At 34.2% G+C, this 27503-nt stretch overlaps 7 protein-coding genes across 7 annotated transcripts; 4 read left to right on the plus strand and 3 right to left on the minus strand.

Moving 5' to 3' along the window:
• Positions 1-134: 134 nt before the first annotated feature.
• On the minus strand, positions 135-4160 carry LOC106444806 (COBRA-like protein 11). The gene is made up of 4 exons (XM_022717529.2): positions 2520-4160; positions 2276-2421; positions 1860-2192; positions 135-1194 (listed from the first exon to the last, which is right to left on the minus strand). Exons 1-4 carry the CDS (start codon positions 3091-3093, stop codon positions 250-252), a joined length of 1998 nt encoding a protein of 665 aa, XP_022573250.2. The 5' UTR covers positions 3094-4160; the 3' UTR covers positions 135-249.
• A 229-nt stretch (positions 4161-4389) lies between these two features.
• LOC106444789 (DDRGK domain-containing protein 1) lies at positions 4390-6845 on the minus strand. Its single transcript, XM_013886223.3, has 9 exons — positions 6701-6845; positions 6476-6606; positions 6240-6351; positions 5836-5948; positions 5545-5646; positions 5306-5464; positions 5088-5144; positions 4958-4994; positions 4390-4810 (listed from the first exon to the last, which is right to left on the minus strand). Exons 2-9 carry the CDS (start codon positions 6593-6595, stop codon positions 4599-4601), a joined length of 912 nt encoding a protein of 303 aa, XP_013741677.1. The 5' UTR covers positions 6596-6606; positions 6701-6845; the 3' UTR covers positions 4390-4598.
• Positions 6846-6918: 73 nt separating this feature from the next.
• On the minus strand, positions 6919-8807 carry LOC106444777 (protein translation factor SUI1 homolog 1). The gene is made up of 5 exons (XM_013886216.3): positions 8504-8807; positions 7827-7907; positions 7488-7693; positions 7272-7325; positions 6919-7185 (listed from the first exon to the last, which is right to left on the minus strand). The coding sequence occupies exons 2-5, from the start codon at positions 7861-7863 to the stop codon at positions 7141-7143; spliced, it is 342 nt and encodes a 113-aa protein (XP_013741670.1). The 5' UTR covers positions 7864-7907; positions 8504-8807; the 3' UTR covers positions 6919-7140.
• Positions 8808-10076: 1269 nt separating this feature from the next.
• Positions 10077-10826, plus strand: LOC106444749 (napin-like). The gene has a single exon (XM_013886195.3). The coding sequence runs from the start codon at positions 10135-10137 to the stop codon at positions 10675-10677; it is 543 nt and encodes a 180-aa protein (XP_013741649.1). The 5' UTR covers positions 10077-10134; the 3' UTR covers positions 10678-10826.
• A 2983-nt stretch (positions 10827-13809) lies between these two features.
• LOC106444770 lies at positions 13810-16106 on the plus strand. Its single transcript, XM_048756887.1, has 8 exons — positions 13810-13968; positions 14062-14329; positions 14791-14875; positions 15004-15139; positions 15302-15411; positions 15499-15610; positions 15688-15864; positions 15945-16106. The coding sequence occupies exons 1-8, from the start codon at positions 13810-13812 to the stop codon at positions 16104-16106; spliced, it is 1209 nt and encodes a 402-aa protein (XP_048612844.1).
• Positions 16107-17030: 924 nt separating this feature from the next.
• On the plus strand, positions 17031-17781 carry LOC106444760 (napin-like). Its single transcript, XM_013886204.3, has one exon. The coding sequence runs from the start codon at positions 17089-17091 to the stop codon at positions 17629-17631; it is 543 nt and encodes a 180-aa protein (XP_013741658.1). The 5' UTR covers positions 17031-17088; the 3' UTR covers positions 17632-17781.
• A 4717-nt stretch (positions 17782-22498) lies between these two features.
• Positions 22499-23272, plus strand: LOC106449778 (napin-like). Its single transcript, XM_013891478.2, has one exon. It carries the CDS (start codon positions 22563-22565, stop codon positions 23100-23102), a length of 540 nt encoding a protein of 179 aa, XP_013746932.1. The 5' UTR covers positions 22499-22562; the 3' UTR covers positions 23103-23272.
• The last annotated feature ends 4231 nt before the right edge of the window (positions 23273-27503 follow it).

Here is a 27503-nt window from a genome sequence, read left to right on the forward strand (position 1 = left end):
TGATGGACTGTTTGATGTGCCAGAGTCGTTACCAATCGTTTTTTTAGACAGATATACAATTTGTAGTAAGGCAAGAGTGTATTCAGTGCTATTCACTCTGCATCAGTTCCTTTGACTAATGGATACAAGTTTCGTGGACCAAACAAAATTTTTAAATAGAGATATACATAAAAATTCTCTTCAAGTCCCTTCACCATGGCTAAACAGAAAGCAACTTACATAAATAACTAATGCAAACCTAAACACCTCTTAAAACGAACACATGATCACAAGAAATGTTGTGATCACGAGGAGAATCGAGGGCAAGAATCCAATACCAGATAACCTCTTCCCGGAACTCTTTTTAGGAAAGAACTTAGGAAGCTCACACTCTTCTCCATTGAAGAAAACTCTCTTAGGGAACCCATCTCCTCTTGGGATATTCAAACTCCCCAAATGCTTTTTAAACGATATAACCGACTGCATTTTCCCTGGCACCTTGGGGTCTCTACCAGGGTGCGTCCCGTTCGTGAGACCGATCAAGAAGTTCATACCACGAACTCCTTGGAAGAAAATGGTCTGGTTCTTAGGTGGAACTCTTGACCCATTGAAGGAGTAAACATTCTCATACCCTAAACCAGCTTTACCCAAATCCACAGCAGCAAACCAGTCCTCCACTGCATTAGCTCCCCAGTTAAAAACCGTCACCCTCGCCGACCATCCATCAGCGTAGTCAGAGTTAACGTGCCAGTTTAAGCTGATTCCGCAGTTGTCAGGACAAGGAAGCTTCTTTGGGAACGCCAGGTGTTTCCTCTTTGCCCATACTTTTGCCTTGAGCGTCCGGTTTTCAAACGGTACCAAGAGCGAGTCTGGAGGGAGGAGAAGCTGTCTGGCGTTGGCGTTGCATGTGTCGGTGTCGATGTCTCCGCAACCGCAAGCACATGTGTTGCAAGGAATGGCTGAGTCGTTGTAGAAGGCTGAGTAAGAGACGCAGCAACGAGCAGCTTTTGGTTTAGGTTTTGTTATGTTGCAGATGACTTGCCAGGTGGCAAAAGCATAGGTGGTAGCTTGGAGACCGCTCGGGTCAGGGAACCCGGTTGGATCCACCCTTACAGGTGGTCCACACTTGTACTGAGGATTGACTATACCGTCTATCTTCCAATGCTGAGGAGGGAAGAAGGCTGTTCTGTTCTGATCAGGTGGCACCTTGTATACCTAAACCAAACACATTCAAACCTTATATGAAACACTCCTAACAAGGCCCGAGCACATTTACTGGGAACCGAAAAACAGAACCGTACTAAACTAAAAAAACAAATTTCATAATTATAAGAAAGGCTCTTATATCTCTAAAACAAAAAACATATATGAACTGAACGAGAACCTGAGTGGTTACCCGATTTTTTTTTTAAAATATAGTTTATATATCTAAAATATTAATTATATTTATAATTAGGTTTAAAATAATCAAATATCCTAAAACTGCTATTTATAAATTAAATTACCTAAAAAAATTGAATTATAGATTTTTTTTATCTGACTTTTTTTTTAATTATCAGATATTTTGTCCGAAAACTTTAATTACTCGATATTTTTTCCAAAATATCCCGAACCATTTCAAAAATTATCTAAATTAAACAAAATTATCCAAAAACCGAAATCGAATTGGACCCAAACTTTTTTTCTGATATTAGTCGGTTCTTAACTTTGTTACTCAAACCGTACCTAGAACCGAATTAACCGAAACAAATTTCATTAATACTGAATGGGTATTTCTAGAACCGAAAAATTGGGAAATACAAACCGAAACCAAACTGTCCATGCCTACTCTTAACTATTTATTCACCAAACACTGTACTTGTTCTGTCTTGGGGGCTAACCTGTAACTGGAAGATGGCTCTGGACTTAGAAGCATCCATGAGAGCTGGTAGGAGAGTTCCATTCTTGCAGCAGAAAGGCAACATCCCGATGAGTTTATCTTCTTTACGTTCAGCTGGTAAGTCTTTGATAATAGGCTTCTTCTGACAAGTAGCTACCTGAGAGAAATCAAGATCCCCATAAAATTGTCCTGCCTTGCTGTGCAAGCATTCTGACGGGTTCTTCTCAGCTGAATAAGCTCCACGCAAGGAGTGGATGAACTCTCCTCGCATCCACTCCCATGTCAAATTCCAATGGTCTAACCGTCCCAATGGACTATCATTGTCTATAGTAACCTGTTCAAAACATATAAACCCAATCCTTTATGTATATAAGAATCTCTCAAGGTTATATTGATAGAACTGATGTAATAACTTGCCTGCGCCATGTAGTTGCTTGTGTAGGCTTGAAGAACATCATATATTATATTCAAGTCTCCATGTCGTCTAGGCGTGAACTTTGTTTTGGTTTTTTTCTTAGCTTTAAACTTAGGATTCCTCTTACAGCAAACTTGCATTGTACCACCTGACTCAAAAAAATAGACCGAGATAATAAGAAAACAGTCATAAAAGCCCTTTCTTGCGTCACACAAATGCGATTTTATGAGTTAGTGTTTAATTTACCTTTTGAAGTAGCGGCAGGGCATTGCCATCCATCATTAACAAGCTTGATCGATCTCGGAAGTGGCGTAGCCGTACCTCTACCACCGAAAAGCGTTCCTGTTATCTCGATATTGGTTGAGATCTTAGTGTAGTCACCAGCTGTTTCTATCGAGGTCTTTAGATCTGTATTAGGAGAACCAATGAACGTTGTCCCATTACTTGCGTCGTAAGGAAAGTCACCATCCGATGAGACAGCTCCCGTAGCAGAAACAATGATCTCTCTGTGACGATACCCTACGAACATTTCCCAACCTTTGACCTCTTCTATCCCCGTGTTCACGATCATAGCCGTTGCCTTGAACGACCAGGCTTGAGCCGTGGCGTTTTTGGTGCGTGGATATAGCTTTTCGCGGCCACCGGAGTTGTATGACATGTAAACTCCGTTGCAACGGGCAAGACCTGGTGGAGGAGTGTCCTTCTTCTCGACATCTTCGCCGTAGTCTTGAGCAAAAGAAAATGTCGTAAACAGAAGAAGGTTGATTAGAGGTAATTGAAGGAGAAGTAGGTTTAAACGAACGTGACGTATCTTCTTCATATCTACCGTGTTCCTAAGTTTCTTAGGACGCAAGAAAGAGAAAAAGAGAGATGATCAAGAAGCTTAAGCGAATTAGAGAGGCAGAGCATAACTGTTTCTCTTCCTCTAGTTTTTTTCCCCTTCTTCTCCGGAGAAAACAGAGATAATACAAAATGATTTAAAAGAAAAAAAACGTAAAATTATTATTATCATACTATTGTCAAATTTGGCTAAAACCGGACCTGAACAAAATGTACCAAAATTCATTTTGAAACCGAAAGAGTCGGAAAAACAAAATGTTTGAAGTTTCAATCTGACTAGATAAATCAAACTCCCTTAGAAAAGATAAGAAACCATGATATTCTCAGCCAATAACTTATGTGGAACACTATGTGAGCACTGGTAACACAATGATTGAACAAAATGAGACATCAATATGTTGTTCTGTACATGGAAATGTTCATCATCGAAATCGATGACCAGACACGAGAGTTTGGATGTGGCTGGACGAAATTGGTTCAAAACAACATTCTCTAAGATGAAAAATACTTTTTACTTAGTTTTGGCTGCGAGATTTGATCACGGTTACATAAGTCAAAAGCATTTTCCATCCTGAGACTGTTGTCTTAAGCAAAGCTCGTTGTTTCAGGCAAAATGAGTGTAGAAGGTGTTGGATTATATAAGCATTTGATAATAAAAAAAGACAAGTTTGAGTAAACGAAATTTCCATTTCTTCACTGAAACTTCCTTATCTGAGAGAGAAGAACACAAGAAAGTTAACATCTTAAACCATGCCATCATCACACAGAAGACAAGCAAATCTCATTAGAGATCGCTTAAAACATGATTCGAAGAGTAACCTTTTTGAAGATGAAGAGAGAGGAGAGCTTTAAAAATCTATATTCATAAAGTGAACAGTGGAACAAGGCTGAGTCTATTCATTGCGACTGATGTGTTCTCCCACGTTTCTTCAAAGTTTATACGCATCAATCAACAGCTCATGTTTACACAAAACTTTGAAGAATCGTTGAAGCACGCATCACTGGCAGGCATGGAGGCTGCATGAAGTATATAAAGAGAGTCGAAGATGTTTCAGAGTACGTTCACTCATTTAAGATGTTGAAGCACCCATCACTGGTAGGCATGGAGGGTGCATACGCATGATAGTGAGCATGGAGGATGCTCCCTTTCTCTCAAATGTCATTATCAAATTGAATCTCTCCTCCCACCTACCATAACCATTCTTCTTAAATACACCCATTATCTTACCAACCCCCATTTTGTGTATTCGACTTGTTTCAGTTTGAAACCAATGAATATGTAAAAGATACTGTATAATAGATTTTCATGAATTTGATCCCCAAAAAAAAACTTCATGAACTGCATATGGATGTAAGGATGTCATACTAGTACTAAAATCAGAACAAGTTCTATCTATGACCAAACCAGTAACGTGTCACCAAAGGCTTTCTCTTACTCTTGCTTTAGACAGAAGGATTTTACAAGAGAGACTGTGAATAAGTTAACTAAGAAACCGAGATCTCTTCCATGCCGCTGATTTCTTCAGTTAGCTGATCTTGTAGTTTGGGCTCCAAGTCGATGAACTGGTTCGACTTGCTTGCTAGATGTGAGATACTAACTCTTCCTTGACGTTTGATGTAATCCGCAACCGCATTCATCTCTTCCATTGATATGTAAATGTATTTTCCTCTATCATCCATAACACCAGAGAGCCGTCCTGAATGAAAATGAGAAGGCTTTTCAGATCTTACGAGTCCCATTACAGTTTCACATGTATGTATACACAGTCATCTGTTTCACCTGGTTACTCATATAAACTACCATACGAATTCTAGTTTAATGGTTGGATGGAGAGAAGATTTACCGATGCTCTCCAAAGAGGCGATCCTGTTGATGCATTCCTACACCAACAAACAATTGAATCAGATTCTCACTTTAGAACAATGACAAAATGTATTCAAATTTGCTTCATATAAGATGTATCCAGCAGAAACCTGAGTTCGTAGATTAAACTCTGCGGCGAGATCTTCAAGTGGAACACATTTTTGTATCTGCAATCACATCAAAGAGTAAAATGAAGGCTCAGCATTTCTGTTCATCGATATGGAATGAGACAATACATGTATCTATACTTCATCGTTATGTTTGTTTCTGTTGGCAGAATAACGATTATGATGGGAGATTGGAAAGCGTTTGGTTATTCAAGATGTACCTTTATGTATTCAACAAATTCTGAAAGCAAATCTTGGTTTCCACCCTGCACTTCCTCTGTAGTCCCTTCAGCGTCAACTGAGAACTCCCCTTTCCATTTGTCAAACTCTAACGCAGCGGCCTCTTCTTCCTTGGCTTGTCGTGCTTTTTCTTCTTCTTCCTTCATAACAGCCAAGTTCAGTATTTACTAGAGCAGGACACCTAAACAGAAGAGAATTGGAGATGAAATAATTGACCCACCAGCTTCCGCTCCTCTGCCTCGCGCTCCTCATCTTTCTTCCTCCGCATCTCTGCATACCAATCTTGTTTTGTACTCCTTGACTCACGTGCAGCTTCTTCAGCCTTTACCAGAAAAATATGAAAGAAATTGTGAAGAGGAAAGTATTGCCACGTACTATTCTGATCCATGGGCAAATGCTCTATCCTTAAGCTACAATCCAAGACTTTCACAGTTGGGACTGTAACTGGTCAAATGATAATCCTATAATTTCCTATACTTAGTACTTGTAGAACATTAGACTGTTTAGGCACCTGTCTTTGTTCTTCTCGTTCTTGACGCTTCTTCTCCTTCTTCTTAGATGCTCTGGCTTGATTTCCAATGGCTTCTTCTTCTTCTTCTTCATCTTCACTCCCACTGATGTTTTCTGTTTTCACATTTACCCAAATAAATATTCCAAGCCCAGTAGTTCATTTATTTTCAAACCCTTTCTTAATTTTAAGCTTAGCTTTACAGCAAGATGACAATTCTTGAATAGCTGGTTCCGAGTTCCTCACTGGCTATATAGTAAACTCTAACCAATAACACACGGTTGTTGTAACAGAAACTTATATTCATCTGAAACCATGCCTATTTGATAGTGTGTCTATACTTTAAAAAAAAAAAAAAACTCAACCCTTGACACTGAATAACAGTACAGAAGCTGTAAAGTACCAACCTTGAACGTTGGATGATGATGAGGAGCTAGCACCAGCAGAAGCTGCAGGTCTCCGACGCATTCTACGCCCACCACCACCAGTAGCACGTACCACGTTTTCACGTGCCTGAACCTTTTTTTTTTTTTTTTAATTCCACGCAAAATAACCCATCAGACCCCCAAAAAACAGAGGAATTACCTAACAGTCCATTTCGCAGCACTGACAAAAAAAAATAAAAAAAAAATTGAGAAGTTACCTGCGGCGGTTGTGCATCTTCCTCACGTGATCGAGCATCTACCCGACGTTTCCATAAGAACAAAGGAATCACTGCAGCTATGAGGATCATCGACACTATCAAAGCGAATATCTCCTCCATTTCTTACTTACCTGCGATCGAAATGTAACCGAATTTGAAACAAGTGTTGAGAAAAATCAAAATATAATAACGAAGCGATCGATTCAGATCGTTCAACAATCTAACCTAATTTTCGTAGTGTAACCTAAAGCGTCTTGCTCGAGGATTGCAGAGCTCCCTCCACCTTGACTCGCCAGAGAAGACGATCGACAGGGTTAGTTTCGTAACTGTACACGACAGAGTCTTTGGCGCTAAATATAGACTTCTTTAGTTTCATGGTTTGTTATTAAGAAATTTGCTATACGGATCCAATGGTAAGAAAGATAATCAGACAAGAGGCCAAGTTAACGAAAGATTCTTAACATTCTCATAGTATTAAAGAAGTGGCAAAGCCAAAGTACATAAGATGGTAGTCTCTTAGTATCATACCAAAGGGTGAATAGAGAGAAAACAGCAACAAGAGAATCAAAGATGATGAAAGTTGAAGAAATGTTTTGGAAGGGGAGGGTAACAGTAGTGATTCACTAGAGCAGTAAACGGCCTAGGGAAATTGCACCACAAGCAGCTCAGAAACCATGTATCTTGATGTTATCCTTCTTCACAAGGCCAGCCTGTTCCAAGAAAAAAAGTAGCCTGGATGAGATAATGCAACAAATGTATTATGGTAGCTTTGTTCGTGAAAATGTGTGATTATTACCTGGACTAGGAACGTGGAGACGTTCTTCCTCTGGTCGCCTTGAAGCTGAATAACCTACAAATTCCAATAATAACAAAATTAACGAGAGAGCACACATACAAAAGCTAAAATTCTTAAGCTAAGTCTTTAACTGTCTGTTTGCATTATTTGACTGATACTACACCAACTGTTAAAAACAGTAGTTGATGATATACCACGGAGTTTCAAAACACGCACCTGTCCGAGTTCAGAGTCTTGAACCACGGTTCCGTTGCAACAAAACTCCTTCTTGAGGTCCTTAAGTATCTTGCTGTAACTATACTCTTTCTTCAGCCCCTGGACAGTTGTCAAGCTTTTCCTACCATTGCGCTGCTGCACACGGATGTGGACGTACTCCTTTGTTCCCGCACCTGAGTCCTCAGCATTCGCATCAGCAAACGGGTCTGCACGAAATCCAAAAATAAACTAATTAGCTCATACCATATCCAACATGAGAAACATCCACAGAATCATACGAGCCAGATATGCAGCGGTACTTCAATCAAACTATGGACCATATCAATAATTGGAGCTTACCGAAGGCAGTAGGGACCTGGGAATCAAGTTCAGACATGAAACTTTGTTGATCTGATGGGCAAACTACACAGAAACTGAGACCTGAGCAATAAGACCACCAACATCACATAAGAATTTGACAAACACACAGAGAAGATGAAAAGTCTCAAACCAAAATCGACTTAGGTACTAAGCTTATTAACTAGGTCTCAAGATAATAGCTAAAGACCTGAATCAAGTAACACAGAGAAAAACAGAGATAAAATAAACATAACACGATAACAAATCAATAAAAAAAAAACACAATTTTAGCCGCATTCAATTGGAGATTATTGATAATTAATAGTAAATAATCAAATGGGAAACTAAAGATTATCATCACCAACGGAAGATACGAGATGAGCAAAATACCATCTGATCATATCCCAGACACGATTCAGTCAAATTACCCAAACAATGTAAAGAGGAAACATCAATCCATCAAAAGATTACGTTTTTTTTTTTCAAATTCAGATGCAATTCTAATAGATCACAAGCAAAACCTCGAGTTCGATCGTCAGACGAGGAAAAAAAAAAACGAACCAGAAACGCAATAAATTTGACCTCGGAATTATCGAAATCAAGCAAAATAACAAGATGTAATTTGCGATCAGCTAAAGAAAGAAGACAAAACGTGGATAGAAGAAGGGCAATTCTACCTGATTCGAGGAGTAGAGTTTCGAGGATCTGATTATCGGGAGAGGAGAAGAGAAGAATGAAACCCTAGATTCGGATAAAGTATGCAACTTATGTTTCGGTGGAGGAGAGGAAGACGTAGTCTCAAATTATATTTTCAAGGTGGACTTGGGCTTTGTACTTAACCCCTTAGTGGGCTTGTAATTGGGCTTCGCACGTATCCATTTGGTAGATTTGATTTGTCCACTACACCAGTCGAATTCCATCAGATACACATTCTCCAATCGAAATTACGTGTTCTCACACTTTCTTTTACAAGTGTTTCTAACCTCGTGCTTAGTTTACCATGTCATTGATTTATGATCAGTCGATAATGGGATTCTTTTTTTCTTAAATAGCTCGACTTGAATTAAATAAATGTTTACAAGGAAATTCGGTTTTAAAAATATTCGAAATGTCAGAATATGAACTACACATCATACATGCAAGGTTGCACTGCATGTAGACGCGGAGACTTGTCACTCCTCCACATTTGAGTTTCCAACACCTAATCGCTACAAAAACCTTTATAGATTCTATCTTTTTCACAAACAAACAAACACATTCATGCAATGTTACACGTGATCTACATGCAGAACATCTCTCACGCCTATAAATACCAACCAACACTCCACTTCTGAGAAGTTCTATAATTATATAATCGTTCTTATTATTCATGGAAGACCTCAAGGCCTATATTTATATACATCAGATTTCCTAATACTATCGAATAGAGGAAACTACAATAATGGAAATATTCTATTCTAATGTCATCTAGGTTTGGGATATGCTAATATCCCAATACCTCCCCTCAAGTTGGAGCATACAAATTTTGTATGTCCAACTTGAACTACAAGTATTCAAATTCAAATCGGTCGTTGGTTCTTTCGTCAAAATCATCAGTTTGTTGGATCGTCGGTTTCGGTTCGTCGAATTCAATATTATCGGGTTCGGTTTCGTCAGGTTCGGTTTCATCAATTCGAGGTCGTTGTAACAACAGGAAAGTTTGCTATCCTTGTTGATCAAAGAAAAATCGAGAGGTCCCAAGTTCGTCGGTTGTGAGTTCGTGAGGTCGCAGGTTCGGTGGTCGTGAGTTTTTGGGTTGAAGTTGTTCGGTGGTCTTGATTGAAGTCGCAGGTTGAGAGTTCGAGAAATCGCAAGTCGTGAGATTGAGTATTCGTGGTCGCAGGTCGTGATGTCGAGAGTTCGAGGTCGCATGTCGTGAGATCGAGATTCGCATGTTGTTTTGAAAGCAATTCGAGTTTGTTTCTTCACGTCATCATCATCCGGAACGTCGTCTTCTTCAATTGTCATCACCATAACCAAAATTTTCTAACCACAATAAACGGAAGCGCTGGTTTTGGTCCTCAAAAACCGTTGTGGCTCTGATACCATGAGAAGTTCTATAATTATATAATCGTTCTTATTATTCATGGAAGACCTCAAGGCCTATATTTATATACATCAGATTTCCTAATACTATCGAATAGAGGAAACTACAATAATGGAAATATTCTATTCTAATGTCATCTAGGTTTGGGATATGCTAATATCCCAATAACTTCCCTCTTCACTCAAACCAAAACAAGCAAAAAAACATACACACAAATAGCAAATGGCGAACAAGCTCTTCCTCGTCTCGGCAACTCTTGCCTTCTTCTTCCTTCTCACCAACGCCTCCATCTACCGCACCATCGTGGAAGTCGACGAAGATGATGCCACAAACCCAGCCGGCCCATTTAGGATTCCAAAATGTAGGAAGGAGTTTCAGCAAGCACAACACCTGAAAGCTTGCCAACAATGGCTCCACAAGCAGGCAATGCAGTCCGGTAGTGGCCCAAGCTGGACCCTCGACGGTGAGTTTGATTTTGAAGATGACATGGAGAACCCCCAGGGCCCACAACAGAGGCCGCCACTACTCCAGCAGTGCTGCAACGAGCTCCACCAGGAAGAGCCACTTTGCGTTTGCCCAACCTTGAAAGGAGCATCCAAAGCCGTTAAACAACAGGTTCGACAACAGCAAGGACAGCAGGGACAGCAGCTGCAGCAAGTAATTAGCCGTATCTACCAGACTGCTACGCACTTACCTAAAGTTTGCAACATCCCGCAAGTTAGCGTTTGTCCCTTCCAGAAGACCATGCCTGGACCCTCCTACTAGATTCCAAACGAAACCCTCGAGTGTATGAATGTGGTTGTCGATATATGTCAACGCCACACTTCATCTCGTAATATGTAAGGTCTTATCTAGGATGTTTGAGGCTATGTAATTAGCACTACTCCGTAATAAAAGAGGTTTTTAATGTTTTATTCGGTGTGCATGCTCTCTAAGTGGTCCAAGATTTTAGTATTCGAGCAAATTTTCCTATCAAATTTGTGCGTTACTTGATCAACTTAACTCGTACATGTACATCCATGGGCGAATCTACGTGACGTAGGGAGGGGGCAGCTGCCCCCATTTAATTTTAAAAATGTTAAATATATAACCATAACAAAACAGATAATGTTGACTATAGTGGTTCTAGTGGTTATTGCCTCCACTAACTAAATATATTTCCTCCCGTTGGTTTATGTTTTCAGTCACGTTTTTGCTTTTATTTCTAAAGTTATTTAGTTTCCAACATAAATTTTAAACTATTTTCTAATTTACATCTCCTATAAATGCACAATCTAATTATCATTACTTTTAGGATTTCAAGTCATACAATAATATATAAATCTATGATATTATTCTTTTTACTATATCTTGTTTTCTTTCATCATTTTTGTTAATTATTATTGAATAACTATTTCTTGGAATGTATATTTACTTTTAAGGATATAAATTAAAGAGTAATCACATATTTTATAAAGGAAAACCATTTTAAACTAACGTCTATATATTCCTATACAATATTTGATATAATATCGTCTAATGGGTTACCTATCCTCAGTTGGCTTCTCACCTCTCATCCAAACCCTTTAAGTTGGGTATATCAACGTCGATTTCGACTATTTCAAGCTCTTTAGAGCTACCGTTTCAGGGTTACAAGTGAAGCGTATCTAAGGGTTCCTTTACTTTGAGCACGTCTCTCCCTTTAACATTGTTTTCTCATGTTTTGTTGTAGTACTTTTAGTATTCATTTTATAGTTGAATGTTCCTCCGGTTGTAGTTCTTTAAGCCTTTAGGCCTTTAATATATTGTGTTTCAAAATATATATATATATATATATATATATATATATATATATATCTATATATGTATATATATTTATATTAGTTTTAATTGTAGGTTCCTAAAAACTATGGAAAATCTAACCGAAGTATCTAAAATTAGATATTTAATTTTCAGTTAGATTTTCCATAGTTTTTAGAAATCTGTAATGAAATATTAATATAAATATATAATTACATATATACATATATTAAGAATTGTTTGGATAGAACCCCCATTAAAAAAATACTCTAATGTAATTACATATTTTATGAGTAGTATTTGGAAGTATGTTATACCCATCCCACCAGATTTATCCCACAGAGGGGTTAACTATTTTATGATTCAGAAAACTTAATCTGCAAAGTGAAAATATAACACGCATCTATCTCGTTTAAATTTGCGGAGAACCTACAAGAGCCGTTTACATATTACTTATAATTTTTTTTATAAGTAATATGTAAACGGATATTGTAGATTTTCCGCAAGTTTAAACGAGATAAGATGTGTGTTATATTACTTATAATAAAATAATTATTTCATATATTTTTAATTATACTTTTATCAGAATATATTATATAGTTATAACTAAAGTTATATAGATAGTTATAGTTTAACATATGATTTATGTGTATAAATAATAATTTACGGGATGATGTATATCCATAATTCAAATTTGATCGACAATGGACATGCATCAGCCTAAATTATAATTAGACCAATCGTACGAAGTAGATCCAGATAGAACGATTTTAAATATATGAAATATATGAAAAATATATATATATATATATATATATATATATATCTCCTATACATTAAAACAGAAGTCACTTTAGTGATTTTTGCTGAGGTGGCACTCATATAGAGCTTCTCAGGAAAAACGAATTCTATTGGTTGGTTTTTTTGAATTTCTCTTTTTCATTTTTTTTTTCATTCCCCTCCGTGTTTTCTAAAACGCCGTCGTATGTCCTGAATTTATTCTTTTTTTTTCAATCGCGTATCAATGGAAGCTCTATATGGTTTCGATCCGATGAAGAGAGTCCGACCAAAGGAATTTGCTACTCCCTACTCTGCTACTTCAATCATATCCATCGCGAACATCAACGATAACCAGACGAGGTTTAGTTTGTCGATACTCTCAGAATTTACGGTTTTTTTGGTTTATCTGATTGGATTCGACTTTTAAGCTAATTGGCGAAGATTTTTTTGGATTCTCTGATTGGATTCGACTTTTAAGTTATGATACAAAGATTGTTTGATTTCTCTGATTGGATTCGACATATATTAAGCTGTAAACTACGATCTGCTTATTAAAATTTAGAATATTTGTATCTAATTGACTGATTAACCTTCTTGCTGTTGAGGTCTTGATTCTCTAGAACCAGACAATTGCCACGACCAGAGATGTCGTACGCGGACTGTCTACTGATGGAACAAGAAGAGACAACTGACATTTACAAGAAACTTGCATTCGACTTCAGTCTCTGACTCAGGACTGTAAGATTATCTTCTCCTTAATAACTCAACCAGCATTTAGACAGTCCTCTCTTGAGATATTCAAGTTTGGTTTTTTTGTTTCATTAGCACGATTTAGAGCTTCACATTACTAATTCCGATAGTCTGTTGCATCGCTAATTGCTATTCGATTTAGAGGTTCACATTACTAATTTAGTCTGTCGGTTTCATTCCTTACGGTTTCCGGTCTGTTGGATTTCGGATTTTCAAGTTTGCTTTTAGTTTAATTATGGGAAAAAATATGAATAGCCCATTTAAAAAAGGCCTAATATATTGTCGATAGATGTTAAGCCCATATAATTAGATAACTTGCGCAAGATTGTAAACTAATTTTCATATTAATAACTTTCCTTATTATTCGAATCAATTACTTGCGCAAGTTATTTTCGTATTTATTACATTACTTGTGCAAGTTAAAATCATATCATATGCAAATCAATTTATGACAATACACAATTAAAATATTTCTTTAAACGATTTCAATCTTTATTAGGGGTCATTAATATGATAAATAAATCGGCTTAATATATATATGAGAAACCCGAATGGTTAAAATACAAACATTCAGCTCTAACAAAAACAATGGCAATGGTGCGAGCCAAAAAAAATATTGTTTCTTATGTGAGAGAATTAAAACCCCGTAAAGATACGTCCCGTATTGAAGTTAGGATTGTTCGCTTATGGAGAAACTATAACAAAGAATCCGGAAACACCATTGAAATAGTGGTTGTTGATAAAGAAGTAAGTATACATCATACAACATGGATTTATGAAAGAAGCATCGTTTATATACTTATTCTGCGTTTATAAAACTCTTATAATTTTTGTGACCAGGGGACAAGAATTCATGCTTCAGTTGGTGAACAACTCATCAAAAAATTCGATGACAAGCTACGAGAGGGAGATGCGATTGTCCTCCAGTTGTTCAAAGTGTACGATGCAACTGGTGAATACCGTACAATGCCACATCCTTACAAAATTGGCTTCTTTCCAACAACTTTTGTTGGAAAAACTGATGATTTTCCAAGTGCAGTTCCCGAAAAGTATTTCGCGGACTTTTCTGATATTCTTGGTGGAAATTTGGATCATAACTGTTTGGTTGGTGAGTTAGTTTCTTACGCAGTTAAAGAGTCTTTCACTTTGTAGTAACTTGTTTCTGATTTGACACTTATTTTTATTATGTAGATGTGGTTGGCCAAATAGTTAACGAGGCTCTCTGGAAAACAAAATAATAAAAGTAAAAGACAACATGAAGCTCTTGGTTGAGTTGCGTGACCCAAAGTAAGACCCGGTTTTTAATCTTAGTTATACTTTGCTAGCTAAACCTCTATTAACTGTATTTAACTTAAGTTTATATTATACATTAATGTGAAGATGATGTGTACTCTGTGGGGTTTTTATGCTAAACAAGTATACGATTACAGTAGGAGTAACATGTCCACCATGATTATTTGTGTTATCAGATTATGTTCTGTTAAAGAGTGGAAAGGTATATAATTGTGTTTCAATTTGTGTAAAATAATTGCGAGCATAACATATGAATAAGATCAATATACTTTGTAGGTGCTTACTCCATATCTAGCGGGTATAATTCAATCCATATTCTGCTCAACCCAACACTTGATTTTATTGAGGAGTTCAAATCAAGGTACGTGTCATGCGTCTTACGTTCCAGACCTATGGAGGAGTTCAATACATATAGATGTTTATTTTAATTTGTGAACGTCATTTTCACTGACGGGATTTTAAATTATGTGTGATTATTTGTGATGGCAGTCTCCCTGATGATTCACTTGCTCTTACAAACAACGATAGTAGCCAATGGTCTGTTGGTACTGCTACTTCTATTCGTGCCAGGTTTTTTGTTCTTAATGAGAGGCTAACCATCAGAGAGATCATTGACAATACTCTGGTATATAGACTACACTCTTTGATCTCAAATTTTTTACACATGCGTATACTCCATGTGTTATCAATGCTTTTAACATATTGTTATTGACGAATAGGTTGACACTTTTGTCACTCTGGGGACTATTGAAACAATTGATACTGAACGTGGCTGGCAATATTTAAGTTGCAAATACCACAGCAAAAAGTGATGCCTACCACCAATGTTGATGCTGATGGCCGGCCCTTGTTCTTCTGCAATACGTGTGACAAAGAACACAGTGATGTCATTTCCAGGTATTGAGCGGGTTAGATATACAAATAGATGAGTTGGGTAAATCGTCACTGAAATAGTCTGTGACGTTAATTAATTTTTTTGTACAGGTTCAAATTAATTGCCCATGTCAAGGATGATAGCGGTGAGGCTAATTTTCTTTTGTTTGACGCTAATGCTCAACAAATTGTGCGTCATTCTGCTGCTGAACTCTATGATGAGGTACTCTTATGCAATATAATTATACATCAATTAACACAATAAATTCGTTTGTTTAACCTATCTCTATGTAATTGTAGAATGAAGATGAAGACTTCTTACCAGAAGCAGTTAGCGATCTCTTTGGTAAGAGAGTCCTTTTTGAGATTTCAGTTGACGCTGATAACATTAAAGGAAAGAGCTCTCAGTATGTGGTTCGATTGGCTACTGATGACCGTGAAATGGTTGAGGAATTTGCTGATTTGCCTCCTAAACCGGTAATTTACTGCTTCTAATTGCGATTAATTTGATTGTTACAGGAGCATAATATTGATTCGATTAAATCTGTTTCTTGCAGGTCCTAATGTTGGAGTCCGCATATGATATTTCCTCTGGTTCTGGTGGTTTTACAGCAACTCCTTTGTCCAAAAGAAAAAGCGAACAAGATGACGAAAGTTACCTTGAGGATCAACACTCTGTTAACAAGAAACTCTCTCAAAAGAAACTCAAGGGCGAGTGAACTGTCTCTTTTTCAAATGTTGTCCTTTATATTGTTTGCTTAACTCATCAAATTACTTACAAAATTTATTTAATTTTTTGCAGGTTTCTAATTGAATTTGCTTTCTTTATCGAGAAATGTACTTCATAATTTATATTATTTATGGATAATATTTTGATTTTTATTATATTTTCTTTTAATATGTGTACATAAATGTTTGTTTATTATTTATGGGAAAATAATATTATTCACCTAAAATAAAGAATTACGATACATATACAATACAATTCTAATTAATGATAATATAAAATATGTTACTTCTAAAACTATACACTTTTTATTCCATTTTTTAAATGAAAGTATCTTCGTAAACACACAAAATATTTTGTGACGTTGCAATTATACATACACACAATATCTGCCTTCATACTGACGTTACTGTGTTCCCTCTCGTGAGGTGTGGACCGAGAGGAAACACATGGTGCGGGCCAGTCACGTTCTTATGCCCGCACAGGGTGCGAACGGATCACCTAGTATATATATAACAGGGCGGATAACTCAAATTCCCAGTTTATATTGACTGTGGCTAGTAAGTCAACTTTAACTCCTATGCTTCTGATTACAGACTCTCTCAACTGCACTACCTCCAAAATTATAGACTCTCATCACATTTAAAACCAACTAAATGTCTTTTTATTTTATGAAATTAAGTTTTTACCTTCTTTCTAAAAGAATCGTTCATAACGTCATGCCAAAACATGAGCTAAACGTCGCATATAGCATGCAGATGCGGATGACTATTTTGTTCGTCACTTGTCACTCACTTCATACACCCAAGAGCTTCTCTCTCACAGCACGCACATAGAATCACATGTGTGCATGCATTATTACACGTGATCGCCATGCAAATCTCCTCTATCACCTATAAATTAACTCATCGCTTAGTTCACTCTTTACTCAAACTAAATCTCATCATAACAAACAAGGTTAATAACATACACAAATGGCGAACAAGCTCTTCCTCGTCTCAGCAACTCTCGCCTTCTTCTTCCTGCTCACCAATGCCTCCATCTACAGGACGGTCGTGGAAGTCGATGAAGATGATGCTACAAACCCAGCGGGCCCATTTAGGATTCCAAAATGTAGGAAGGAGTTTCAGCAAGCACAACACCTGAAAGCTTGCCAACAATGGCTCCACAAGCAGGCAATGCAGTCCGGTAGTGGCCCAAGCTGGACCCTCGACGGTGAGTTTGATTTTGAAGATGACATGGAGAACCCCCAGGGCCCACAACAGAGGCCGCCACTACTCCAGCAGTGCTGCAACGAGCTCCACCAGGAAGAGCCACTTTGCGTTTGCCCAACCTTGAAAGGAGCATCCAAAGCCGTTAAACAGCAGGTTCGACAACAGGGACAAATGCAGGGACAGCAGATGCAGCATGTAATTAGCCGAATCTACCAGACCGCTACTCACTTACCTAAAGTTTGCAACATCCCGCAAGTTAGCGTTTGTCCCTTCCAGAAGACCATGCCTGGACCCTCCTACTAGATTCAAAAACGAAACCCTCGAGTGTATGAATGTGGTTGTCGATATATGTCAACACCACAACTCATCGCGTACTATGTAAGGTCTTATCTAGGATGTTTGAGGCTAATGTAATTAGCACTACTCCAAAATAAAAGAGGTTTTAATGTTTTATTCGATGTGCATGCTCTCTTGATCAACTTAAACTCGTACATCGGCTGTTTATCGGAATGCAAAACACCGTTCATACTGATCTCTGGCTCTCCTCCACCAATCAGTAATCACGTATAGGTTTTAAGTTGCTTATATTTTTCCTCCATAAGAAACGTATCATGGATAAACGGCGTTTCTTCATTTTAAGACTACAAATTAATTCGCAACTAATTTTTTTTTTTTTGTAAAAGAATTCGCAACTAATTTTTCAACTATTAGACGAGCTTTAGACCAAAAAAAAAAAACTATTAGACGAGCATTGCATGAACTATTTCTGTCTTTCGCTAGAGCTATAGCAGACGAATCCATTTGACTCCTACGCTTGAAGCTGCCTTTTGTTCTTTCTATGTAGTTTAAGATGGAACGTTCTTTAAGATGCAAACTAGATTTTGACCCGCGCTTTCAAAGCGCGGGATTGTTTCTGTTTAAAATAAAATAAAAAATAAAAAATAAAAAATAAAAATATTTATAAATATTTTGTTAAGTTTTGGTTGGATCGATCAAAATATTTGTATTCGAAGAACCGAATCAAACCCGTAAAGTTATACCAAACCCAAACCACATTGGGAAAATACTTAAATGGTCCAAAGCATTAATATTGGAATAGATAGCACCATACCCGACTTGAGTCAAAATATTTTGAGTAATCTGAAATTATACGAATCACAATCTATACTATCTAAAAACCTAAATATATGAAAAATACTAATTTAACTGAAATAAATTGAAATAACAAAACTTTCTAGATTTTAATTAGACTTAAACGTTCATTTGTATTAACTCTAGATTTTAATATTTTTTGAACCAATAAAATTTAATATTCTTTGTCCAACCATTTTACCCAAATTTGATTACACATTTTAGATAATCAACAAACACGTACATGTTTATTGTAAAAAAAATTGACTGGATTATGGAAATGTTTATAAGAGGATTTAGAGATTAAATAAATTTAATTGGTCGTCTGATAATCTTTTAAATAAAGAGATTAAATATATCATATATATACTACATACCTAAAAGTCCTACAATTAATGACCTAGATTTTCTGAATCTATATTTGTTAATTTCACGCATTTGTTTTCATTAAACTGATTTGTTAATATATTACATATACTTATAAATAAATGCAATGGCAAATCTCGTAATATCTAATGAAAACTAAGGGTAGAATCTTAATAGGGATTCTGCTTTAATAGTATAGATGATTACACAACTAAAAGGAGTACAATGGGAGATATTTGACATTTCTCCAAAAGATTACCATTTGAAATAAAATAAAATGTATTTGCAAATAAATCACAAAACTCTGTTAGAAAAGAAACTGAATTTCTTAAGAAAGTTCTTAAATTTTGTAACTATATTTATAAGAAGAAATAGATTTTGACCCGCGCGTCCGTGCACGTGTATTTTTTAAAAAATATGATGTTATTTGTCTTTTATATCACTATTTAGGGTTGGACAAAAAACTCGATTTCGAAGACCGAATCGATTCCAATCCGGATAAGTAGTACCAAATCCGAACCGAAATCGATTAAATATCCGAATTATTCAAAATTTTGGTATCTTGAGAACATAAATCTAATCTGATCCGAACCGAAGTATTTTGGGTATCCAAAATAGATTTACATACTTATATATTAATTATTTTTAAATTTAATATATATAAAAACATTCAGAATATATATGATACTTTTAAATTCGTTTAAATACTTGAAATATATACAAATAATCAAACGTAAATGTCTAAAATAGTTAAAATATACTCAAAACTCCAAAAATACTTAAATAATTATTAATTTCCTATCTAAATATTTAAACCAAACCAATTTATATTTTAAGTTAGGTACTCTGACATATGTTATTCAAATTTATATATAATATATTCGATTGTTTATAGATTTTTTTAAAATTAAAGAATATAATAAATTTTAAGTTTTTTTATAATAATTTAAATTGATTATCCAAATCCGAACCGAATCCTCAAAGATCTGAACCAAATCCGAACCGAATCCTCAAAGATCTGAACCAAATACGAAATTCCAAACAAAAATGAACCCGAACGTCCACCCGTAATCACTATTATATATTCTATATATGTCATCATAAGTTACAAAATATGTGTTATCATATAATTAATCATACTTTATATGGTGTTGTCTTCCAATTAAAAGGAAGTGGTCTCCTATGGATTTGCCAAATCTAATATATAGTAAAATTATATGGTGTTGTTTCTTCAAAATCATTTGGATTTATGATCGGAGTATTGATTTAGAAAATGCTAGATACTGTATCTGTTCACTGCCAAAAAATCAGTTCATTAGTATATTTAATACAAATAGATAATACAAGTATATTTCACTATAGTCACGAAAGATTGAATTACTTCATTTAGAGCCATTACTTTTTATGTATTTGTATCTCTTAGGTATATAAGCATATTACTAAATTAAATAAGTAAATTTAAGAATTCCAAATGTTATGGAAACTCAAAGATGTGATGTTGATAACATTATTATCTTTAAACATTTGAGCAAGGAATATATGGCATCTTATTTAATTTGAGATTGATGTACCCGACAATTCACAAAATTGTATAATTTATATATTTTATTTATGGAAATTAGAGAGTAACGCATTAGCTTATACGACTATACCAGAATCCCGTAGACTATATTTGAGTGATTTTGCAACATGTCTTTTCTACCATCAATTTCACAAAACAAATATGATATGACTACTGAAATTGATGACATGTTTTATAGCTTAATATGACATAGACAATTACATTTAATGTTAATTTATATTTTTGATAAACTTTTTAAAATATGGTAATACTTCATATATTACATTTAATGTCAATTTATATTTTTTGGAAATTATTTTAGAATATAAGAATAACTCATAAATCGTCATTAAAATAAATGTATTCAAATATGGCATTATAAATTTTGAAATATAATTTAATTATATATTTTTAAATTATACAATTTTATTACTAAAATTTTCAAAAATGTATACAATTTTTTAAAAAAATTATAAAAATTTAATCGTAAAATCATTATTTTCTTATGTATCTACAAATTTTACAAATATTGTCTAATTTTAATTTTTGGTAATTATGCAACTTTTACAAATTTATTTAATTAAAATAAATAGATAGAAAATCTATCTAAGATTATAATTTCAAATATATACATGCATATTCTTAAATATAATTTTTATGTTTAATTAAATCAAATTTATATTAAAATATTGATAAAAAAAAGAAAATTTACAATATTAATAAAAATTTATTTTAAAATATAATTTATATTTATCTGTTAAAAAATATTTTAAATTTTTTTACTGCACATGGTGCAAGAAGATACCTAGTTATTTATTTATTTTTGCATCTATGATTGTGTAAGAAGATTATGAAAAAACCATAAATTGCCAAACATTAAGTATGCATGATATTCTAATTAATTATCCCATTGGTTCTCCCTTACTATATATAGACAAGGTATAAGTTTTTCCTAACAATCACTACTACAATCTATAAGAAATCTCCCTCTTGATGTAACTTAATATGACAATATGTAATTGCTTTGTTTAATTTGATCAATGAATTGAAGCCATTCAAATTGGTGTGGAAGATTAAACTTAAAATCATTGTTATTGTACTCTGTCTTACATAACTTTATAAATCCATCTTTTGTGACCATGATTTCAACCTCCGCATATTGAAGACATATAATTATGGTTTAATAAACACTAGGATAAGACCTGCGCCTCGTGTGCGTCTCGCGCATGGTAAATTTATAGGAAAATTATTTAAGAAATATCGTATGAAAAAATAAAATTTATATTCTCGATCGAATAAATATTTTTTGTCCTTAAACAATATTTTTAAAACTTGTTGTGAATTAAGTAATTTGTTTACTGATGAGCTGATCCCATTTTAAAAAATATTTAGGTAAAAAAATCACTTATTACAGTAGCAGAACTAATTTTGAGACAAAGACAATAATAAAAGTTTGAGAGATCCATAATTATTAAAGAGAACATTCTGTATCTACCCGCAAATATGCATATCTACGGTTACACGAACTAAACTAACCACAGTCGATTTATGTATGAAGGAACACAATGTGACATCATCACATTTGATTTACCAGTCTTCTTCCTATTTTTACATTGTTCTATACATGTTATATATTTTTGTATCATGTTAGTTTTATATGAATATAAAACTGTTTGTTGTGTTTTCAACATAAATTCACTGGTCTCAATCTAGTTACATATTATACGAGACACATTTAGTTTCCACCATGACATAGATCTTCATTACTATTTCTGAATTCTAATTAAGCTCCCAATATATATTTTCAACCGCCCCCGCACCACCTCCAAAGTATATATAGACTCATATCTCACTTACTGAAGGTTTTTTAAAATATTATGAAGTTAAGTTTTTTACATTCTATTTTAAAAATATCGTTCATAAGATGTCACGCCAGGACATGAGTTACACTTCACACATAGCATGCAGATGCGGATGACTGTTTTTGTTCGTCACTTGTCACTCCCTTCAAACACATAAGAGCTTCTCTCTCACAGCGCGCGCACACAAATGCATGCACTATTACACGTGATCGCCATGCAAATCTCCATTCTCACCTATAAATTATAACTTAACAGCTTCACTCTTTACTCAAACCAAAACTCATCATAACAAACAAAGTTAAAAACATACACAAATGGCGAACAAGCTCTTCCTCGTCTCGGCAACTCTCGCCTTTTTCTTCCTTCTCACCAATGCCTCCGTCTACAGGACGGTTGTGGAAGTCGATGAAGATGCCACAAACCCAGCGGGCCCATTTAGGATTCCAAAATGTAGGAAGGAGTTTCAGCAAGCACAACACCTGAAAGCTTGCCAACAATGGCTCCACAAGCAGGCAATGCAGTCCGGTAGTGGTCCTAGCTGGACCCTCGATGGTGAGTTTGATTTTGAAGATGACATGGAGAACCCCCAGGGCCCACAACAGAGGCCGCCACTACTCCAGCAGTGCTGCAACGAGCTCCACCAGGAAGAGCCACTTTGCGTTTGCCCAACCTTGAAAGGAGCATCCAAAGCCGTTAAACAGCAGGTTCGACAACAGGGACAAATGCAGGGACAGCAGATGCAGCATGTAATTAGCCGAATCTACCAGACCGCTACTCACTTACCTAAAGTTTGCAACATCCCGCAAGTTAGCGTTTGTCCCTTCCAGAAGACCATGCCTGGCCCCTCCTACTAGATTCAAAACGAAACCCTCTGAGTGTATATACCACGATGATGGGTGTGGTTGTTGATGTATGTTAACACTACGCAGCCATGGTATGTGTTCCATAAATAATGTACTTTAAAATCGCGGCTAATGTAATAAGAACTACTCGTAGACCGTAATAAAAGAGGTGTTTTTTAATTTTTGTTACTCTTGCTACTTCATAAAAAGTGATAATTAAGGATGCGCCAAAAAGAACAGAACAATTAATCTATTCACAAGTAGTCCAATGAACAGAATAGACTAAATGTTAATTAAAGCCTTCGAGGCCAATAATAAAAGATTATCCACTGGGATCAACCAATGACTCAAATTAATCTGGTATGATCAGATACTTCGAAACTCTTTTTGATCACCATGCATCTGTAAATTCCTGCAAATATTAATTACTGATGTTGCCTTTACTTATAAACAGTACTTTGATAGCAAAGGTAGTAAATTTCTGTACCATTGATCATCTATAACTTTTAATAAATGCTAAATACTCTAACCGCTGGGATACTATATATTGTTCAACTCTTCTTGGTGGATGATGGTTGGGACATTACCATTCTCTTTACATTGCAATACATGTTTCATGCAGTCCGCCGGAGCCCGAAATATTTTATACCAGATCAGAATTTTTTTTTTCTTATATCAGCGTTATAATTTTTTTTAACTATAAAAAAATGAGATTAAAACTAACATATCTTAAGTTTTAAAGATAAAAATGTATAAATATTTTAGTTGTATAATTAAATTTATCTTTAATGTTTAATAATTATTTTGTGGGGTCAGCTGACCCTCCCTCTTTGTTAGTTGCATCCTTTCACGGAGTGGTGGGTCTTAAGATTTCTTTTAAAAAAACGATTTCCGCGACTTTATTCGAAAAAATATTTATTAATTATTTAATTTTTTTGTAAAATTTATAAATAAAATTTTGTTTACAAAAACATAATTTTGTAGTATATTACTTATTTATATCTAAACTACAATAATAATAACAAAACTAAGTGTCTTGCCCGCATATGCAGGCTTAATCGTTTTACAACTATTTATTAGTTTATTTTTTTTAATTCAAAATCAGCATAATAACTTATTATTTATGTTTTCAAAAAATTAAATAAAACATAAATATATATAACAAAGTTAATTAAATATATATGTTTAATTAAAATTTATTAATTGTTTTATATATTTTTTAAAAATTTATAACTGAAAAATATGTTTTAAGATAACAACACAATATATAAGAATTATCTTATTGTTTTAAAAAGTTAATATTATTAATCAAAATTCGTTTCTGATTATATAATTAATATATATACATAAAATTCATTAAGGGTAATATAGATATTAACCACTCTAACTTTGTTTTATATTTTATTTTTAAAATTTATAATTGAAACATATGTTTTAAGATAACAACATAATATATAAGAATTATCTTATTGTTTTAACAAGTTAACTAGATCTTGACCCGCGCAACAGCGCGGGTATTTATTTCCATTACGTAAACATTTTTTTTGCAACATTCGTGATATATATTATAATATTAAAATATTTAACGTATTACTAATGTATTAAAATATTGAAATTTTTAGAATATAATAATAACTCGTATATCAAAATATGGTAATAATTCATACATCATTGTTAAAATAAATATATTCAGATATGATTTTCTAAATTTCTAAAGATGATTTATTCTATTTTTATAATTATACAATTTTTATTACTAATTTTTTTAAAACGTTCTATATTATTTTAAGCAAAATTTAATCGTAATATCATTAGTTTCTTTTATAATATCTAAGTTTTCTTTATAAATATTGTTTAGTTTTATTTTTGATAATTATACAATTGTATATCATTTTATTAGTTTTATAAAGGTTGATTTAATTCAAAAAAAAAGGTTGATTTAATATATTTAACCAAAATAAATAGATAAAATTTTAGCGAAGATTATTATTTTTAATATAGAACTATATATATTCTTAAATATATTTTAAAATAAGCAAAATTATTTTTAATTTTAATAATAATGCTTAATTAAATAAAATTTCTATTAAAACTTGGTAAAATAATAAAATCTACAATATTAATAAATTTTATTTTTAAATTTATTTTAATTTAAAAATATAAGAAACACCGAGTTAAAATATTACACAATAGACAAATATTGAGAATCATTTTGAAGAAATAACTAATCAGAGTTGTTCAATGCACCCCAAGTCAAAATAGAGAGGCTAGTTACTCAATAAGTAGGACTTAATTCAAGAAGCTTAATATTGTATTGTAGGTGTTGGGTTGGATGGGATATTATTTGGTGGTCGGATGAGAGGGTATATATGTTGGGTCTGAGCTATGAAATGACCAAGTACACAGCAAAACCAAACTCATAACTATAAACAAATCAAGGATTTATTCCACTTATCATAGGTTAGACCGTTAGAGTTCGAACTACAACGGCCGTATCAAGACTCAACAGCACGACGAAGTTTCCTCACCTCCTTATTCTTGAAAAGAAGTAAAAACATATAGAAAATAATGAAATATTTCACCATGTCTTCTTGATTTTCCAGTCAAACGAAATAGAAGCAAAGCAAACTCACTCGTATTTCTGTGAGGAAGACCGATCAATACTCTTTTGTCCTAGCAAAGATTATACTACAGAGAAAGTAAAAAAGCAATGCGACCTGGTCATTTCAAGAAGTTAAATCTACAAATTTTAGTAAAAAAATCTGCAAAAGTATGAAGCAGAAAAGTTTTAAAAGGGAAAGTACAGCCTTTTGTGCAGTTATCAATCTGATGTGTTGTTTCAGTGGTTCTGCGGAATCTAATGCACATAAGGAAAATGTCGCACAGCTCTCTTCGATATTATCTGTGGTTTCCCCAACCTGAGAAACTGAATTATTGTGGTCATGTGGGTCAGCACACTGAATCACTGAGAACCCTGGCTTTTTAGTATCTAAAGTTTTAAGATCGAATGAATTGTTTTTCGATCCTCATTACCAAGAAATAGAACACAAAAATACATTCTGGTACAATCCCAAAATGTATAAAACTGAGACTAACAATATTCACAAGAGAAAGTTCTTTAAAGATCTCTAGTGAAACTACAGTGGTCAAGAACATTGAGAAGAGATAGTGCAATGGATGAATAAAAGTACCGTAGTCCCGGCAAGTTTATCCAAAACGACATAAGAAGAGTCAGTCACAGCAATAATCCGCGACTTCCAGTCAATTTCATAATACCTGATACAATCCATCATGTGTGCAGTGAATATTATCACCAAAGCTTTCCAATTTTCAAACAGTTTTCTAACAGTGTACCTTGGGGAACGTTTTGGTTAAACGTGCACACGCAAGTAAGTTCCAGCTTCAACATACTGATTAGCATGAGAGATACAAAACGTTTTCTGAGCTTCGCTAACAATTTTTCTTTTGATAGAAGATCTCTTACGCAGTACTGAAGGACAGGTTATTTCTTTAAAGAGTTTAACTTGCTAAGGAGTCGCAGTGGGTGGAGGTTTAGGGCATACAAGAGCGTAAAGCACAGCTCCAAATCGACATATATTAGGTGATTTATCGGTTAAAATGTTTTCATAAACGGAGCCGGCTTTATAGGAAAAAGTTGTTATAATAGTCGATTATTATTATGTGATTAATTAATTATAGCAAAATGTTACTAAGAAATAAATGAAACATAACTTCTTTCTAGTGATAGTCCATTTTTAAAAAAATCACACATGAATCAAGGTTGTGACTTCTCTTTTAATATATAAGACATTATTAATCAAAATTCGTTTTTGATTATATAATTAATATATATACATAAAATTCATTAAGAGTAATATAGATATTAACAACTCTAACTTTCAACGTGAGAGTTTCGTTGCTAAAAATTACTTCGCAAATAATAGTATAGATCATTTAATATATTTTTATCAACTAAATTTTTTATCAATATTTTACAGTTAATATATCTATGTTATTATATCAAAAATATAAATACATATATACAATTTTTGTAGTAGGGCTCTTGTAAAGTGGGTGTTCCATTCAATTTTTTTTATAATACTGTCTACATGCCCGACTCTAGTGGTGTACACTATTTGGCGTAAACGTAATGGAGGAAAGCATAGAGAACAACATCAGCATGCCCTTCGAAAATTCAACATGATTATTTTACTAGGCCTAGTTAGTGTTGCATCCATTTTATAAATTCTTTTAAATCAAATAAATTTAACATTGATTGAAGTAAATGTAAAGAGAAGAACAAATAAAATGGTGAAAGCAGAGGAGGCAAACCAACAAAATACTGGTTGCTAGGTTAGTTTTGCCCATTTTTGTTAGATTTTAACATTTTTTTAGAAAATATTTCTTTTTAGA

The sequence above is a fragment of the Brassica napus genome, chromosome A1 (assembly GCF_020379485.1).
Source record: "Brassica napus cultivar Da-Ae chromosome A1, Da-Ae, whole genome shotgun sequence".
Classification (NCBI taxonomy): Eukaryota; Viridiplantae; Streptophyta; class Magnoliopsida; order Brassicales; family Brassicaceae; genus Brassica; species Brassica napus.